Raw genomic sequence first — 16,665 nt, forward strand, 5'->3', positions numbered from 1 at the left:
ATCCAGGACGGCGGGCCGCGTTTCCGTGGCCACGGTAACTAGGAGACCATAATAGCGCCGAAAGAATAATAAAGGATTATGACCACAAAGGGTGACGTAACAATTGTAGCAAAAACTTGTGCGGCACCTTAAGCCTTGCAAAGCTCCTTTTCCATGCTCTTTTTTTATATGACAAAAGAGCGCTCAGTAATAGAGCTTTTGGTAAGCACTTACTAGGTGCCATTAGTGTTAGGTCCCTTATATGTCTTACGATAACAGTACCTGCCATACAGAGAAACGGTGATATTTCAATGAGGTACAGGAACGTAAAGTGTTTTGACTCGGAAAGTAATCAATAAATGATTATTGGCAATCCATTATGTATGAAACATGGCAGTCCCCTACCTAGCAGCTACTCTGCCCTAAGTGCTTTAACATCAATCCTAAGGAATCGATTTTGTTATTGTCCTTATTTTATTGAGGATGAAATTGGGACCCAAGGGGTTAAGCCTCTGTCCAAGGCTCATAAATAATAGAACTGAACCCAAGTCAAGCTGCTGCCAAAGATCTAATGCACTGTTACCCAGTCTCTCTTGGTCAAAGGATTCAGAAGGCAAAGGACCCAAGACGTTTCATATTCAGTGAACAGGCTCCCCAGGCCTCCAGCCTGGATAGGAATCGTGTTTATCCACATTGCCTACCTCCCCTACCCATGGAATCAAGACAACTGCATTCATGGCCCTTCTTAGAGATTCCCTGACCCACCCACCCTGCGCGCGCACACACACACACACACACACACACACACACACACACACGAAGCTTTCTGGGACCCTGAAAAGAAATAAGTAGTTCCCTCTGTTGAGAAAAGGAAAGAACTCCAGGTGAGGACACCCAGGTTCCAGCCTCCCTCATTCTGCTGCTGTGACCCCAGGACAGTCCCTTCTCCCTCCAGTTCCGTTTTCCAGGGGAGAGTTGGAATCCTAAATTTCAACAAGCCCTTCCACTCCAAACATCTGGAATGCTTGGTTGTGCATTTGTGGGAATCTTTGCTGGGCTTCCCCAAGCAGGAAACGGGGTGGGAGTAGGGGCTGGCCAGGATTTCTCCCCCTGGTTGGAATTAGCTGTTTCTTTCCCCCACTGGTCTGTGAGCTCCTCCAGGACTGGTACTGGGTTTTAGTATTGGCTGTAACAGTGGCTCCTGGTAGAATCTGGAATGTCCCAGGTGCTAAATAAGTATTTGCCGTTGAATTTTTCCACCTTTCACCTGAGAGAAAGGACACTTCCTTCCACCAGGGCCCCGTGAGAGACAGAAAAAAGAGTCATAAAAGTTTATTATATGAAAGAAAGAACATGGCTTCTATACATCTATTTACAGAACAGACAGACATATTTACAACCGGGTGGAGGCCTTGGTGTCCGTTGTGGGCAGATGCCCGAAGAAGAGTGAGGAGGCGTGAGGACCCTCCCATGGCTCGAACACAGGGCACCTCAGCAGGAAGGGGAGAAGCAGAAGCTGGAGGAGGAACAGGATTCCGGTTCTTCCTGAAGGGAGACTTGGTGGGCACGTAACAGGTGGCATAGAGCCCAGGGTCCATGCAGGACCTGGAGGTGCAAGGGAGATCCTGGTTTGGGCCCAGAACATTCTCGGGCTGATCACAGTGTCTCTGGGGTGCTCTGGGGAGAGGTCCGTGCCCCTCTGTCCCTGTTGCTGCCCGCAGCTGCAGAGGGGAGGGGTCCGCGGGGGTCACAGTTCGCTGGAGCGGACAGCAGGTTCCAGTTTGTGGGACAGGGCAGTGAGGACCTTGTCAAACTTCTCATAGCGCCGGGCCTGGTTGCTGCTGGCGCCCTGGCTGCCCCAGAGAAGGCGCATCTGGAACTCGGTGCTGAACACCTCCAGGAGCTCTGGCCGGGCCTGGAACCCTGCAAGGCAGGGCACAGGGGTCAGGGGATGACCATCCAGCTAGGATGGCTGGGGGTCCTGCCTAAAGCCAATACCTCCCTCAGGGCCCTGTTCCTAAGGGCCTGCCCCCCACCAGCTCCACCAGGATTCCAACAAGGTTTGTCAATGAACCATGTTTGCAACATATAATATTTAAATTACTGAAGATAAAATATGAATATCAATTTGGAGGGATTTTTCTTTTCTTTTTTGTATTTTTCTGTAAGTTCTAAACTTCTTCCTAAGAAACATAGATTTTGCAAGTAAGTGTTTTAAGTAAAATTTTGTTGTTCTCTCTGGAAAAGAAAAAGGAGGAAAGACAAACACCAGGATGTTCTCATCATGTGCCTCTGGGTGATTGTGGGTGATTTTGTTTTTTCTTTTTGCTCAGCTGTAATTTCCAATTTGCCTACAGTGAACTTTCATGACTTAAATAATGCCTAAAGCAGTAAAATCTGGATAGTTTGAAGCTACTTCCTCTCTGCTCTTTTCACGAGGGAGATCTCCGTTTCCCCTAGACTGGGAGCTCCTTGAAGGCAGGACAGGTGTGTCTCAGCCCCAGGCCAAGTGCTTTGCAAACAACATTGTAAAGTAATCCCGTTAAGACGTCCACTTCACAGATGAGAAAACAGAGGCTCAAAGAAAGCCTAGGGTACTCTTTGTATCACCTCTGTGTCCCTCCACCCCTACCCAGCGCCTTCCACTCACAGTTGAACTGATAAGTGAGTGAAAAACAGGGATAAGGAAAGGGAGTCAGGGAGCAGAGCCGGACAGAGGAAAGGAGAAATGCAAATGGAGGTTTGGAGGAAAGGGGAGAGCAAGTCCGGTGGAGGGAGGGCCGGCCAGCGTGACCAGTGACCGTCTCGCCCCCCAGATGAGACCTGTGACTCACCCTGCAGCTTGACCTCCGCGTTGGTGTGATACAGGCCTCCGTGGTGGGCCACCGTGCGGGCAGCCTCCAGGTGGGCCAGCACCACCTCCACACCGTGCTCGGTGCTGCCCCAGGGCTCAGGGCCCTCTGCCGGGGCCGAGTCACACTCCAGCAGAGTGATGAGCGGCAGCACATGCGGAAACGTGGTGTTGCTCAGCGGCGGGCCCTCTGCAGGGAGGGAGGCAGGCGCTTAGAGACCTTGGAGGCCCCACCATCCACGGCGCTCCCAGCAGACAGGTGAGGCGGGGGTGGGTCTGCCTGAGGTCCCTGACTGAGCCCCCAGGGCTCCCGACTCCCAAGACTAGCCCCCCTCCTTTTGGAATCCTCCAGCTGAACCCAATGCTGCCTTGGCGCAGCCCCAAGGGCTAAGCCTGGTCCTGGCCGAGGCTCACACGGTTGCCAGGTGCAGAAAGTGAGCACAAGATTAGCCTGCGCAGACCTCAGTCAAGCTCTGGTCATTGTCCACACTGGGAGAGTCTTTGCCGGCCCAGAGGGGGGCTGGAGCCTGTCCAAGGTGACACAGCAAGGTGTGGGGGGGTACCTTTGCCCTCGTTGAGGCTCTTGAGAAATGGCTTGAGCTTCTTCTCGTAGAGGATGGCACCCTCCGTGTGTCGCTGCCGAAGGGTCACCCATGTCTGCTCCAGCCGGGCAATCTGGGGAGAGCAGACTGTGAGCGCTCAGCCAGGGAAGGGGCCTGCACAGGCCACAAGCCACCCTGCTGAGTGGACAACCAGATGTGGGGTAATAATTATTATATCATGGTCACCTTTCATGTACCGGGGACAGTGCTGGCTGCTCTTCGCATTCTCCTGGGAGGCCTTGCAACAGCTCATTTTACAGATGAGGGAACTAAGGCTCAGCTAGGGCAATGACTTGCCCAAGGTCATTCCAAAATTAGGTAGCAGAGCTGGGAGTTGAGCCACGTCCTCTGGGACCCTGTTGTTACTATTGACTAGGCATAGGAGAGCAAGTGTAGAGTGTGGAGGAGGTTCAGGCTTGGCAACAGACTTTTTCAGTCTCTGACTGTGTGTGACCTTAGGCAAGTACTGCTGTGCCTCAATTTTTCATAAGTAAAATGGGACAATAAAGGCACTTCACAAGATTGTTCTGAGGAATCAATGCTTATAAAGTACTTAGTGTACCACCTAGCATGTATTAAGTGCTCACTAAATTACAGCCATTTTATATTTATTCTTGAAACTCATATAATGCTCCTCACTCATTTTGCAGGTGGGTAAACTGAGTCCCAAAGAAGGGGCAAGCCTTGGTCTTGGAGCAGGTCACCACTTAGAGACCTCAGTTCTCAACAGTTACCCTTTCACCAATGCTGCCTAAAAGTCACCAAGTTCTCCCCTATTCGAACGTATCCCAGGGCTCCCTCCAGACGGCGACTTCCTGAAGCCCAGCTCGAGACGCGCCCCTCCGTACCTGGGCCATATCCAGGGCGCCCATGACCGCAGCGAAGCTGAACATGTTGCCCATCGTCCCCCGAAGTTCAGCCGCCAGCTGGATGGTCTTGTGCAGAAGCGCTGCCCGCTCCTCCGCGGAGCCCGTGCAGCCCAGGATGTCCACGGCCAGCATGATGGACATGGTGTGGAACCTGTCACAGCGGCCAGGTCAGAGGGGAGGGGTCCTGCCACCGCTTGTGGTTGGGCGCCGAGGGACGGAGGGCCGAGCCCAAAGCGACAGGTTGGAAAGGGTCAATGAAATTAGGGGGCGCGGCCAGAGTGAGGGGAAAGCAAGGCTAAGGGCTTCTGATTGGTCAGTGTAAATCAGGGGAGGGGCCAGAGGCTTCTGAGCGCCGGGCTGAGGGAGGGGCTTGTGATCGATCAGTGCAATTCACGCGGCGGAACAGTTTTAAGAAAGAAGAGTAGCCAGAGCTGATGGGCAGGACTAAGCCTCGCGGAGTGTGATTGGTCAAGAGGGTGCAAAAGATGAATCCGGGGATAGACTCAGGCTTTGGGGAAACTAGGATTGCTTGGAGCTTGATACGGAGCAGTTGCGATTCGTCAATGGATAGAGGGCGTAGCCAGAACCCATGGGAGCCGGGCTGAGAGACTCTGATTGGCCAACCGGCCACAGCAAAAGGGCAGCGAGGTAGCCCGGGGGATTCCCCGCGAGGCCCCGGGTGCAGGTGCTTGCCTTACCTTTCCAGAAGGTCTAGTCGTAGCTGCCGGCCATGGGGGAGGGTGAGCAGCTCCATGCCCCAGCGGACTCCCATTAGGGTCTGCATCTCCTTGGTAACGCCCAGTATCCTAGCAACCTGCAAGGACGCCCAGAGGGCTGATTAATTTCCTGTCGCGGTTGGCCCAAGCCATCTGGGAGTCAGAGAGCTTTATCTAGGAGGGCAGCCTGGCTGGGATGACGAGTTTGAATTTCAGCTCTCACCCTCTGCCATGGAGCAAATGAACCTCATTTCCTCCTCAGTTCCGTGAAATGAGGGATAAATGGGAAAATGCCCAGTGGTGTTTGATATGTGCCAAAGGTGACCAGGACACCTTTATTCCAGAAGGCAAACCTGAGTTCCAGGGAGGGAAAGGACTTGTCCAAAATCACACACTGGGCCTAGAACCCAGAACTGCTCCCTTCATGCCTAGCACTCTCCACAGGGCAGTATCTTTGCACTCTTTTCTTGCTTCCCGAGCTGAGAGGCCAGTGTGGCCCCCACATAAAGTAATCAGTGCCCCCCAAACTTCAGAGGGAGAAATTGAGGGGCAGAGAGAGTCTGGGTCCTTAGATAGTCAAGATTCATTCAAAGGCCCAGGCATTGACAATTTAGGAGTCTAGGTTATGAGTTTTGTTCATTTTGTCCACTAGGGGGGGATGGGGGCAGGTAGTCTCGGTTTTAACATTCCCTGAACCAGCCAGGCTGACTCTCATCAGGCTCAAAAAGTGCCCCAGGGAGCTCTGGCTTTCAGCACCGCCCAGTTCCAACGCCAGACGAGGAAGCAAGGATATCTTGTGTTGTTGTTGCTGCCATTTTTAGGAGAAAATGGAGGCCCAGGGAGGTAAAGTGATCAGCCCAGAGTCACACAGCAAGTGAGGGACAGCTATGAAGCCAGAATCCAGGCCCACTCACTATACTTGGGGAATTTAGAGGCCAACTTCTCACCACCCAGACCCCTGTCCCAAAGCCACAGGACAGAGGTGCTCTCCCTGCCCCAGTGCTCACCCAGCACCTACCAGGCAGTCAACCTTGGTGACGTGCCGAGCCAGCGTCCGGGCATCCACCTCTGCTAGCAGCTCCTTGACCTTGCGCAGGAGGCCCACCTCCAGCGGCCGGTTATCCTTGGGGATCAGTAGTGACTGGAAGGTGGCTGGGTTGAAGGAAGAGGTGGCTTCCACAATGGGGGCTATGAAGGCCCTGCCCCGGTCCCCCTCAGGTGTCCCATTCTCTGACAGTTCCTTTAGCCTCTCCCCATAGCTCCTGGCCTGCCGGCTGGAGGCTTCAGCGGCTGCCCACTCTCGGCTGCCCCGGACAGGAGGCTGGAGCTGGCAGTAATGGCCAGAGTCCGGGTCACTGTAGCTGCTGAGCGATGGTGATGGGGAGGCCTTGCAGAGCGTGTGGGAGGGGCTGGCATAAGGGCCCTTGTCCGACTCCCCAGTGGGCTTTGGGGCACTTCCGGGACACAGCTGGGGTTCACTGGAGCGGCGGGTGACAGGGGAGGCAGGCAGCGCTGTGGCTGAGGGAGCTGCAGGGGTGGCGTGGACACGGGTCACTGCAGGGAGAGAAAGGGAGAGGACTAGTTACCAGAGCTCCCCACCCAGTGAAGTTCTCCCACCCTCTTCCCAAAGGAGTGATGTCCCCACCTCCCTGCACACAGGCCAGGCCCAGCAGCCTCGGGTAAACTGACCAGGCCTCAAGGATACTCTCAAATTGCCTGGACCCCAGGAGTTTGCTCTCTCCTACCCTAAGGCTGCTGCAGCCTTGGGGAACCACTGAACTATATAGAGGAGCTTGTCGTGATTCAGGGATGCTAATAAGCACTTGCTGGAGTTCATTGTGTGGAATTATTTCTCAGTGAGTTAGCAATGATTTATTGAGTACTCATGTGCTGGAGCTGGCGACTTGCTGGCCATACGCTGGTCAACAGCAGTGAAACCATCATCCAGAATGAGAGCTGATGTATATTGAGCTCTTCCTGCCTGCGAGACCCTTCTTTGTACCTTAGCCCACTTAACCCTAACATCCTGGGAAGTAAGTACTTCCACGATCCTCATTCTACCAGGAGAAAACTGAGGGTCAGAGGGGTCAACTGCCCCACGTGGGAGAGCTGGGCTTGAAATCCTCAGTCCTGGACACTTCACTCTGCCATGTTGTTCAGAGACTGCCCAATAAATCATTTGGGGCAAGGAATTTTGACTTTGACACTCGGGGGAGTTGGTTCGAAGGCAAGTTTGTAGTTAGGACAAGTTGGTGGGCCTGTGTTTAGGGAAGAATGTGTGACAACCCGCGGAGACAATATCAGTGGTGCTACTGGCTGGTTTTTAGTGTAAATTCTTGCAGGGCATCACTCTCAGTAAAGAGGTAGAAACACATACAATCACACACTGTAACAGAAGTCATTAAAGACAAACAGAGCGTGTGTGCACACACAAGGTCACTCCCACCAGATTCCCCCACCTGCCCCTCCCCCTCTGCTGGCCATACCAGTACTGTAGGCGGGGGAGCTGGGACTCTCGGAGATGGGTGTCATGGGCGAGTGCAGGTCTGGGATCTGGTCCATGCTGAGGGCACAGTTGCGGATAGATTCCCGGGGGTGGGGCAGTGAGGTGCTGTGGAGCAGATACCTTCATGAGCAGAGAGCCCCGAGGGCACGGTCCTCAGCTGGCCTTAGGACCCCCACCTCTGCCTCCATCCTAGATTGACTGAACTTCAGAGGCAGAAAAGGCTTGGAGAGTGTAAGACTGAATTGGCAAGTGTAAGACTGAAGCCCAGAGAGGGGAGTGTTCGTACAGTCCACCACCCGCACAACTGCTCTCTTCCCTGAGAACCCTGCCTCCAACTTAGAGAACTGCCTGGGAAGCAGGCCTAGCAGAAAGGATGGGGAGCCTGTGGGAACCAGGCCCACCAGACTGGCACCTCCTCACTGCTCCTACGCTATGCTCAGAATGCCAGATCCTGGCACCATTATGGGCACTGGTTCTAAACCACAGGCAAAGTGGCTACTGCCCACGGAGAATTCAACCGGCGGTTCCTTGGCTGACAGCACCCAGCCCAGGCCTAGGGAGATGGGACCTATCCAAGTGCTGGTGGCACAGGAAGGCGGGTCTCTGCAAACAACCAAGGAGGCCACAGAAATGAGGGGTACAGACTTTGGAATTGCAGACCTGGGTTTGAATCTCAGTCCTCCCACTCTCCAGCAAGCGGCTTCCCCTCTCTCAACCTATTCCCTCATCTGTAAAGTGGGGGTGTGCCCAGGAGTCACCTCCCAGGAGGACATGGGAGTTGATGAGCTTGGGCGCAGACAGCCCTCCGCACAGGGCCGGGTGCACACTAGGGCCTCAGAAATGAGTCCCTTCTGCGGCTTGTCCTGGTCTTGTCCCACCCAGGGCCAGAGGCAACTGGGGGTCATTAAAGTGTGGCTTGAACGTCCCATCCCCTATGCAGTGGTTTGCATATTGCAAAGCCCTCTGTTCTGATGCCTGCCTCGGCCTCGCTAGGTGGGTGGGGAGGGGGAGCAGCGGCCACAGGGACAGGGCAGCACCCACGGGTCCCGTAGGCTGGGGGCGGCTATCTGAGGGAGGGCGCTTTATGGGTAGGAACATGGTTATGAGAGGAGAGCGGCAGGGCCCAGAGAGCTCAGCTAGTCGTAGCTGACCTGAGGCTATCACCTGCCTGCAATCCCTGCACTCAGCCCCGCGTCCTCCTCTTCCTCGCTGCACACTGAGGCTCCAGGACAGTTATTCCACCCAGTTCAGAATGCCTGGGCCTCCCGCTCCTCACCAGCACTCTGATGACAGATACCCCCACTTGCCAAACGAGGAGACTGAGGCCTAGCGTGGGGTCCTTCCTTACCTGGTGGGGCAGCCATCGCTGCGGGTGACCTTGTCGGCGGTGAGCCCGTCGGTCATGGTGACGCTGCGCCGCTTCATGTGGCTGCCCTTGGGGCCCGAGGGGCTGGCGGGGCTGGCAGCCTTGCCGCTGCTCTGGCCCAGGCCATAGCAAGCCTCCAGGTAGCGCAGCGGGAAGGTGCGGTTGACAGGGCAGTAGATGATGGCCCCGCTCTGCTCCGATACTGCCTTGCGGCTGCCCACATGGTACCGCACAAGGGCAGGCACGTGGTCGAAGCTCTCCTGCTCGAATAGGTACTGGATGTGTGTGTAGCTCTCCCCGGCCTTCACCACCACCTTGTTGATTTTGAAGTGCAAGGCCTGGTTGTGCCAGCGGCAGGTGAGCACATAGTCACCCAGGCTGGTGAGAGAGTCCCGGATGAGGAAGTCGCCGTTGCGCTGCACCAGGGTCTCTGATACCTGCAGGAAGCAGTGATCAGGCTGGAGCAGGGCCAGGGCAGGGTCAGACCCAGGATCTGGGGGACATGGGGAACAGAGATATCTACAGCTTAGGAAGAGTGATGCAGTGACCCAGATTCAGAGTGGGCAACTCAGCCACGGACCCTGGGTCTGGTGCACAGAGGCTCAGGAATGGGAAGACATGACACCCTGGAACGTAAGTCACAGGGACACAGAGCCTGGGGGAGCTGGGGGTTGCTGTGACCTAAAACTCAGGTCTCAGACCTGCTCCTTCTCAGGGTGCATTCCCAATCCTCATTCCTCCAAGCACCCAGTGCTCTCCCAGATCTCTGGGCCTTTGTACCCTCAGGCTGCCCTCTCTTCCTGGACATCCTTCCCGTGCTGCCCACTTGGTGAACTCCTGTCCATCTCTCACTGGCCTCTGTCTTCAGTTCCCCCTCCTCAGGGCCAGCCCGCATTCCCTGCTGGATGCTCCATTCCTGCACTTCTTCCACTGGGCTCTGACTGGACTACCAGCCCTCAGGGGAAGCCACCACCCATTTTCTCTCTGCATTCATGGTGCTTGACAAAGATCCACAGAATGAATGAAAGAGGGAACAGAAAGAGGGAACAGGTGACTATCAGCCCATCTGGGCCTCAGCACAGAAACTCAACTTTGCCAAAACTGAGAATCCTAGGCCCTGACACTCACTAACCAAACACACAAGAGGCTAATGTATAGACCCATGGAAAAAAAAAACAACAACAACAGTTAAAGATAATAGTAATAATAATAGCAATAACAACACTAATAATAACATTGAGCCCACCGTCAGACATCAAGTTAAGCACTTGATGTGCATTGTTTCATTTATTCTCACAATAACCCTTTAAGGCAGGTACTATCATTACCATCCATCTCATAGAAGAAGAAACCAAGGCTCAGAGAGGTGAAGTGACTTGTGCAAGGTCACACAGTCAGTAAATGACAGAGTTAGACCTCACTGCAGTGCTCTCGGACTGAATCCACCACGCAGCGGGTCACAGCCTCTCTAGGCGTGTAGGGCTGAGGTCCCGCCGAGGCCCACTCACCTCACGGGGGATGCGACCGTGGTACCAAGCATGGCTGCGGAGATCTGTGCTGCTGAGTTTGAGTTCCTCCTCCAACTCCTTGTGCAGTTTCTCAGGGGAAGAGTCCAGAATGTACTTCTCCTTGGAGAACTGGGCAGGAGACAGCAAAGAGTTGGCATCTGCTCTGAAGCCCTCTTTTGTCTTCTCCTCCAACCCCTCCCTACTCCAGGTGAGCTGCTTCCATCCCGGGACCCTGGGAAAACTTAGGCACAGGTGCCAGAGAGGTCCTCACCCCTGAGGCCCCATCCTAGCAGCGGCAAGGAAATCTCAGTCCTACTGTGTTCCAGGCCCTGTGCTATGCGCCAGGAGTAAATGAGACAATAAATAAACCAGGCCCTGTCCTCAAGGAAGCTTGTAGTCCAGGCGGGGGAAGGAAAAGCAACAGGAACATTTGAGCAGAATAAGGTCAGCACCACAGTAGTGGACAGCGGCAAGGAGCCGGGTGGCTTTTATAAGAGAGAAGATAAAAGTATAGGCGAAGTGGAGAGTGGTCCAGGAAGCCTTCCTGGAGGAAATGGTAACAACAAAACACTCCCTCTGCACCAAAAACATCAAACTGATCTTGCACTGGGGAGAGGCAGGATTTCTATAGGTGGATCTGGGAGGTAAGGCAGCAGGTACCCAGGTAAAGGCAAGGACAAAAACATAAGGCTGGATGGACGATGATACATTCTGGGATGCTGAATTATACAGTGGAAGGGTGGAGGAGGCAGCTATAAACAGGGAAGCAGAGGCCCCCACACAGACATTTCTGCTGTCCTTTACAATTCCCAAGGCCCTTTCCTCCTCGCCTTCTCAAGCAATCCTGGCCAGATGGCAAAACTGTGGCCAAGCAGGGAAGCCAAAGGTCACTCGATGAAGATAATGCCCAGGACTCCCCCCCTTCCACCTGCCCAAGGAGGAGATTCCTGGTTTCCTGGTTACCGTGGCCCAGGGTTAGATACCTAAGAGCAGAGGGAGGAGAGTTCCTATTGCCAGGTGCAGCCCCACCACAAAGCACAGTCCAATCCTGGCGGTGTCCTGTGAGTTCTCTGGGCCTCAGTTTCCTCCTCTATAAAATGGGTATAATTACAGAACCTGCCTCATTGGGTTGCAAGGATAAAAGGAGACAATACTCCAGAGTACTGTGACTAGCCCATAGATGTCCTCGTCACTGTGAGGACGTGCAACATTGTTTCCTCTCCCACTCCCCAATTCTGGGCCCAGAGATGGCTGTTCTAGGACAGGTAGATCTGGCTCCGAACTGGCCAGACAGCAAGACAGATGAAAGGGGCACGGGAGGGCCTGGCTTCAGTCCAGGTGACAGTCTCTCACCAAGGTCCAAGGGTCCTCTAATCCACTCCCTGCCTTTTCAGGCCTTCCAAAGATCTCAGAGCCTAACTCTGCAGTTCCATTCCCCACCCCTCTGCTCCCACACTGCCTCAGTTTACCCCAATCCACACTGCTCCCAAGACAGCCTAATTCCCAGCTTCAGTGATATCTAGAGTCTCTGACTTCATTATTTCAACCATGATTAAGCCCCCCCACCCCCCAGGACAGGTCCTGTGCCAGGGGCTGAGGCCCCAAGGTCATCAGGACAGGTGACCTCTGAGAGAGCCACACAGACACTGACAAGCAATTCCAGTTTTCTGAGTGTTCAGAGATGCACAGATAGCTCTGGGAGCAGCTAAGAGGGTACCTCCTCATCTAGTCAGGGAGTCGAGTCCCTGAAGAGGTGATGTTTCCACGGAGGCCTGCAGAAGGACTGGATGAGCCCAGCAAAAGCATCAGGGCAGGGACAGACAGGCAAACAGGTGGGCCAGGAAGAGTTTCTGGGCAGAGAGTGGCAGAGTCAGGGCCCTGCAGGCAGAGCCAAGGTCCTGGGGTGAGGGGAAGCTTCAGAGGGGCAGAGATGATGGGGGCAGGTGGAGCAGGGCTGTCAGGCTGCTGTGGGGAGCTGGGGTTTACCCAGAGGTCACAGCAGAGCCACAGAGGGTTTTTCATGGATGGAAAGTGGCTTAGTGCTTTCCGGGCACTGGCAGGGAAGGGCGGGGCATGGGGGTGGGGACTAGGAAAAGGGTGTTTAAGTAGCCATTGATCAGGACTGGGAAGAGGGTGGAGGGGTCAGAGAGGATTTCAGATGGAGATCCTGGGAGGACAATGAGACACTCGCAGAGGTGAGCAAAGCTGGAGCAGGAGCAGCTTGGTGATGGGCCCATGAAAATTGGGGTTTTGAGGAGCCTGTAGGGCTTTGGGGACAGATGGTGGAGGTCAGTGATGGTACAGGTGCTTAGGAAAAGATAGGTCCTGGGGATGGGGATTCTGTATGCCCTCTACCCAGGGTAGAAACTGATACCCCCGAGGGTAGGAAAGCCGAGGGCTGAACTGAAATTGGGGTGTCCTCATATACCTACACTTCTGTATGGAGTTCCTTATTCTTCGGGGTCCTTGGCCTCCCTCCCTATACCACACCACACCCTGGGGAGGGAAGACTAGGAGTCACAGGGGAGAGAACACCAGTACCCCAGCCTTCTGGGGTTCTTCTCCTTGACAAAAAGCATGTAACTGAGAACTCACCCCGGTTCCACAGCTGGAGCAAGATAGACATGGGGCAAAGAAGGGGAGTGGGCTGTGAGGTAAAGAACCTGGCCACAAGACTCTGCCTACCACTGTGTGACACTGAGCTAGTCATTTGCCCTCTCTGAGCCTGGGTAGCCTCATCTGTAAACGGGGCAGGGGGTGGGGAGACTGGTCTCCACTTTTCCAGCCCTAATCAGTGGTCACAGGGAGAATCTGGGGGAACCAACTTGGTCCTCCCACACACCCGGGGGTGGGGAACCCTAGGGTCCTGTCCCTCCTCCTCACTCTCGACCAGGGGGTCCCCAGCTCCCAAGACTGGGGTGGGTGGGTGGGAGTTGCGGGCTGGGGCGCGAATGCAGCATCCTTGCGCTCAGCGCACCGCTATTGGCCAGAGATGATCTCACCGCCTCCCTGCCTGCGCGCGCCTGATTGGCCGGTGCGGGGATGCTGCGCTCCGCTGCCGGCGGGGCTGTCATTCAGGCGGGATCGGAGCGTGTGTGTGAGCCCGGGGGAGCGCAGAGGTGACGCGTCCGGCGTCCCCCAGGGGGCTCCGGAGGCAAAAGCGCAGAGACCCCCGGTCCGGGTCTTAAGCCCTAACCCCCAGCCCGCGCCCAGCAAGCCCCGTCCAGCTTCCTACGGTCTGGCAACCCCTAGCAAGGCCATCCCAGATGATGCTCCGCAGAGGCGGGGTCCGGGTCCTCCCCTCCACCCCCTTCCGTTTAACCCCTTCACCGCCGCGGTGCCGTCCCGCACTGCCCGGCTGGCTGGGCTGGGAGCCCCGCGCCCCGAGCTTGCCCCAGCCCACCTAGAGGGCGGGAGAGTGGCGGAAGCTCTGGCCCTAGCCTCGGCACCCGCAGCACCCCTTCAGTTTCCCGCCCCTCACTCAGCCTTCGGACCCCAGCCCTGCGCTCCCGGTACAATGGGGAGCCAGACTGCCCGGGTCAGCCGCAGGGGCCGGAGCGCTCGCCGGAGTACCTGCAGGACGCCGGGGACCGCAGTTCCCGGGACCCAGTGCCCCAGCTCCGCTGGAGGAGGCAGGACCGAAACGGCAGCCCCGCAACCCGGAGTCCCGGGAGCGGCAGCCCGAACCCTCACCCTGCGGAGCGGCCGGGCGCCCAGAGGTGAGGCTGGGGCGACCCCGCCCCCTCCCGCAGCCCCTGCCCCGCCAGACCCTGCGAGGCGCCACCGGGCTGCGGCTCCCGGCCCCCGGGCCCGGGGCGGAGCGGCCGGGGTCCCAGCCCGGAGCGCCTGGCGGGAGCCGAGCCGCCCCCTCACCTGCACCTGCACGAAGGAGCCGCGGTAGAAGCAGCAGGCGGCGGCCGATAGGGCGCTCCACAGGCTGCACCGCTCGGTCATGGTGGGGCCGGGCGTCCGGGGCCGGGCCGGTGCGGGGGGCGGCGGCCGGCGGGGCAGGGGCGCGGGGACCGACCGGGCTGGGCACCGGCTGCGCGTGCCTCTCGGCGGCGCGATTACCTCATCGCCTTGGCGGGGGAGGAGCGGGGAGGCGGGGCGGGGAGACCCCACCCTCCAGCCGGTCAGGGGAGGGGAGGGGGCCATTGTTCCTCCCTCCGCCCGCCCCCCGCTCCCCGCCCCTCGCCCCCTGCGCTCAAGTCCCGCAGGGCTGCCTGGAGTCGGGGGAAGCGGAGCAGAGGACCCGCCTAGGGGGGCGGTCACGGGGGGGCAGCGGGATGGGGTGGGGATGTCGGGGCCCGGGGGGGAGGTTCCTGGCTCCCCCAACTCACCGTACCCTTCACTGACCCGGAGCGGGCAAAGACTGAATTAAATCATATCTGAAGCTGGAAAAATCCCTGTATGCGTTTGACCAAATCCTTTGTGGCCTCGGGAAATCTCCCAGAGTCCAGGATTTCTCACCTCTGATTTGGAATCAGGGACTTGGGCGGAGAAGCAAGAATCCAACCGGATGCTGGACTGACAGACTCTGGGGGTGCAGAGAGCCAGTAAGGCTCAATGCTTAGGGCACCAACCTGGGTTCAGCTAGCGGGGTCCCCCACCTCCACCCCACCAGCCCCTTCTCTTGGAGCCCTGATTCACTCATTTGGAAAACATACCTGTGCTGACCTCACAGAACTCTTCTGAGCCTTGGCTGACTTTGATGCACATTAAGTAGCCAGGCATAAAGTAAGTGTTCAATAAATGCGTGCTATTATTGTCAAGCTTATTGTCTTACAATCTGGACTTTTTGTCCTAGAATTAAGCGGGGGGGGGGGGTCATCACTGACTCTGCATCAGTCAGGCCTAGGGTACAAATCCTTTTGACAGGCTGTGAGACATTAGGGAGGTGAGTCTACCTCTCTGGGCCTCAGTTGTTCGATTGTTTTCCACAAATACACATGAAGCTCTGAGCATGGAGCATGGAATTTTATGGTCTTGGAACTTCAGAATCCTTGACTTGGAATCCAATTATTCACATCGTGGTCTGAGAACCCTGGAGTTCTGGAAGCTAGTACCTCAGGGCAGGAATGGATTGTTGGTAATTGACTATTGATTCTACCACCGTCTGAGGCTTGAAGCTAAAACTAATGTTCTTTTGACTTCATCCTTTAATCAGTTCCAGTGAACAGGTATTATTTCTTTTACAGTATTTTAAAGTACATGTTTAGCCCTATAAACTAAAGGAAAAATACAAAGCTAATAGTCCTCATGGGGATCTTACTACCATCAGTGATGGCGATCTCACTACCTTGCCAGGTATCTGAAAACTGTGGAGTGCTAAAATGTGTGTCCCCTGTGTCCTACCCACTGGCTTTGGTGCCAGTTCTCCCTGAGGCCTCTGTCCCCCTGTGGTGTAAGGGCTCTGAATGAAGAGCCAGGGCCCAGATTCCAGGAGCAGCTCCAGCTCAACTTTTCACCACCCTGGGCTGCACTTCCCGGGCTCACTCAGCTTGCTTTCTGACCTTGCCCACACTCTTGCCTCTGCTTGGACCACTCTACTGTCTATCTCTGCTTATCTTTGCTCCCTTTCAGTTTTTCCGTTGGGGACAAGATGTTGGCGAACATTCCTGGTCAACTGCAATGGCTTGGTTTCAATGCCTCCTCCTCCAGAAAGACTTCCTTGATCTCCCCCTCCCCATCTCCCAGGCTGAAAGTCATCCCTTACCTGCTGAGCTCCAGTGGCTTCCTATCTGAAGCTTCTGATGATAGTGAGGGGCAGATTTCTGAGCACTTCCCATGCTGCCTCATGGCTAGTCACTTACACGGGGCTTTATAGGCAGCATCTCGGGTGATGGAATGTCCCTGGGATCAGGAGCTGGGCCAGCCTGCTCTATTCCAGGCCCAGCAACCCTACTTATGGGCACAGATTCATTGAGCCCATAGCAACCCTCGTTGGGAGGAGCCACTGCTACCCCCATTTCATAGAGTGAACACTGAAGCATAGGAAGGTGACCCACAAACCCAAAGCCACATAGCAAGTAAGTGGCAGATCTGGGACTAAATCTGCTGGATTACAAAACACAAGCCCAAACAACCATGTGATTCTCTCCTGGTCCCCAGGTGGACCAGGAGCCCTCTGAACACAAGACCTCGTGCTCCCAGCCCTCTGCTATATGCTCCGTGCTCAGCAGGGAGCTTGGCTCCTCGTGCGTGCTCCTGGAAGTGGAAGGCCAAGGACCCTGTCCATGGTCTTGGCATCAAATAAAATTGGATTGCA

General features: G+C 55.8%; 1 protein-coding gene across 7 annotated transcripts in view; it reads right to left on the bottom strand.

Moving 5' to 3' along the window:
• Positions 1-1,295: 1,295 nt before the first annotated feature.
• SH2D3C (SH2 domain containing 3C) overlaps positions 1,296-16,665 on the bottom strand; it is a 28,913-nt gene continuing 13,543 nt past the window's right edge. For 5 of the 7 annotated variants that reach the window (XM_036112788.2, XM_078061809.1, XM_078061811.1 and 2 more), the window contains 9 exons: positions 10,398-10,526; positions 8,872-9,326; positions 7,504-7,628; positions 6,036-6,571; positions 5,000-5,115; positions 4,281-4,452; positions 3,394-3,505; positions 2,814-3,020; positions 1,296-1,902 (listed from right to left, as the gene is read on the bottom strand). In XM_036112788.2, the coding sequence (XP_035968681.1) occupies positions 1,727-1,902; positions 2,814-3,020; positions 3,394-3,505; positions 4,281-4,452; positions 5,000-5,115; positions 6,036-6,571; positions 7,504-7,628; positions 8,872-9,326; positions 10,398-10,526 (2,028 nt within the window). In that variant the 3' untranslated portion in view covers positions 1,296-1,726. Of the gene's footprint in view, positions 1,903-2,813; positions 3,021-3,393; positions 3,506-4,280; positions 4,453-4,999; positions 5,116-6,035; positions 6,572-7,503; positions 7,629-8,871; positions 9,327-10,397; positions 10,527-14,270; positions 14,415-16,665 lie in introns of those variants that run through there. The other 2 variants (XM_036112792.2, XM_036112793.2) reach the window with 2 other exon arrangements.

Source organism: Halichoerus grypus, chromosome 14 (assembly GCF_964656455.1).
Source record: "Halichoerus grypus chromosome 14, mHalGry1.hap1.1, whole genome shotgun sequence".
In the NCBI taxonomy this organism is placed as follows: domain Eukaryota; kingdom Metazoa; phylum Chordata; class Mammalia; order Carnivora; family Phocidae; genus Halichoerus; species Halichoerus grypus.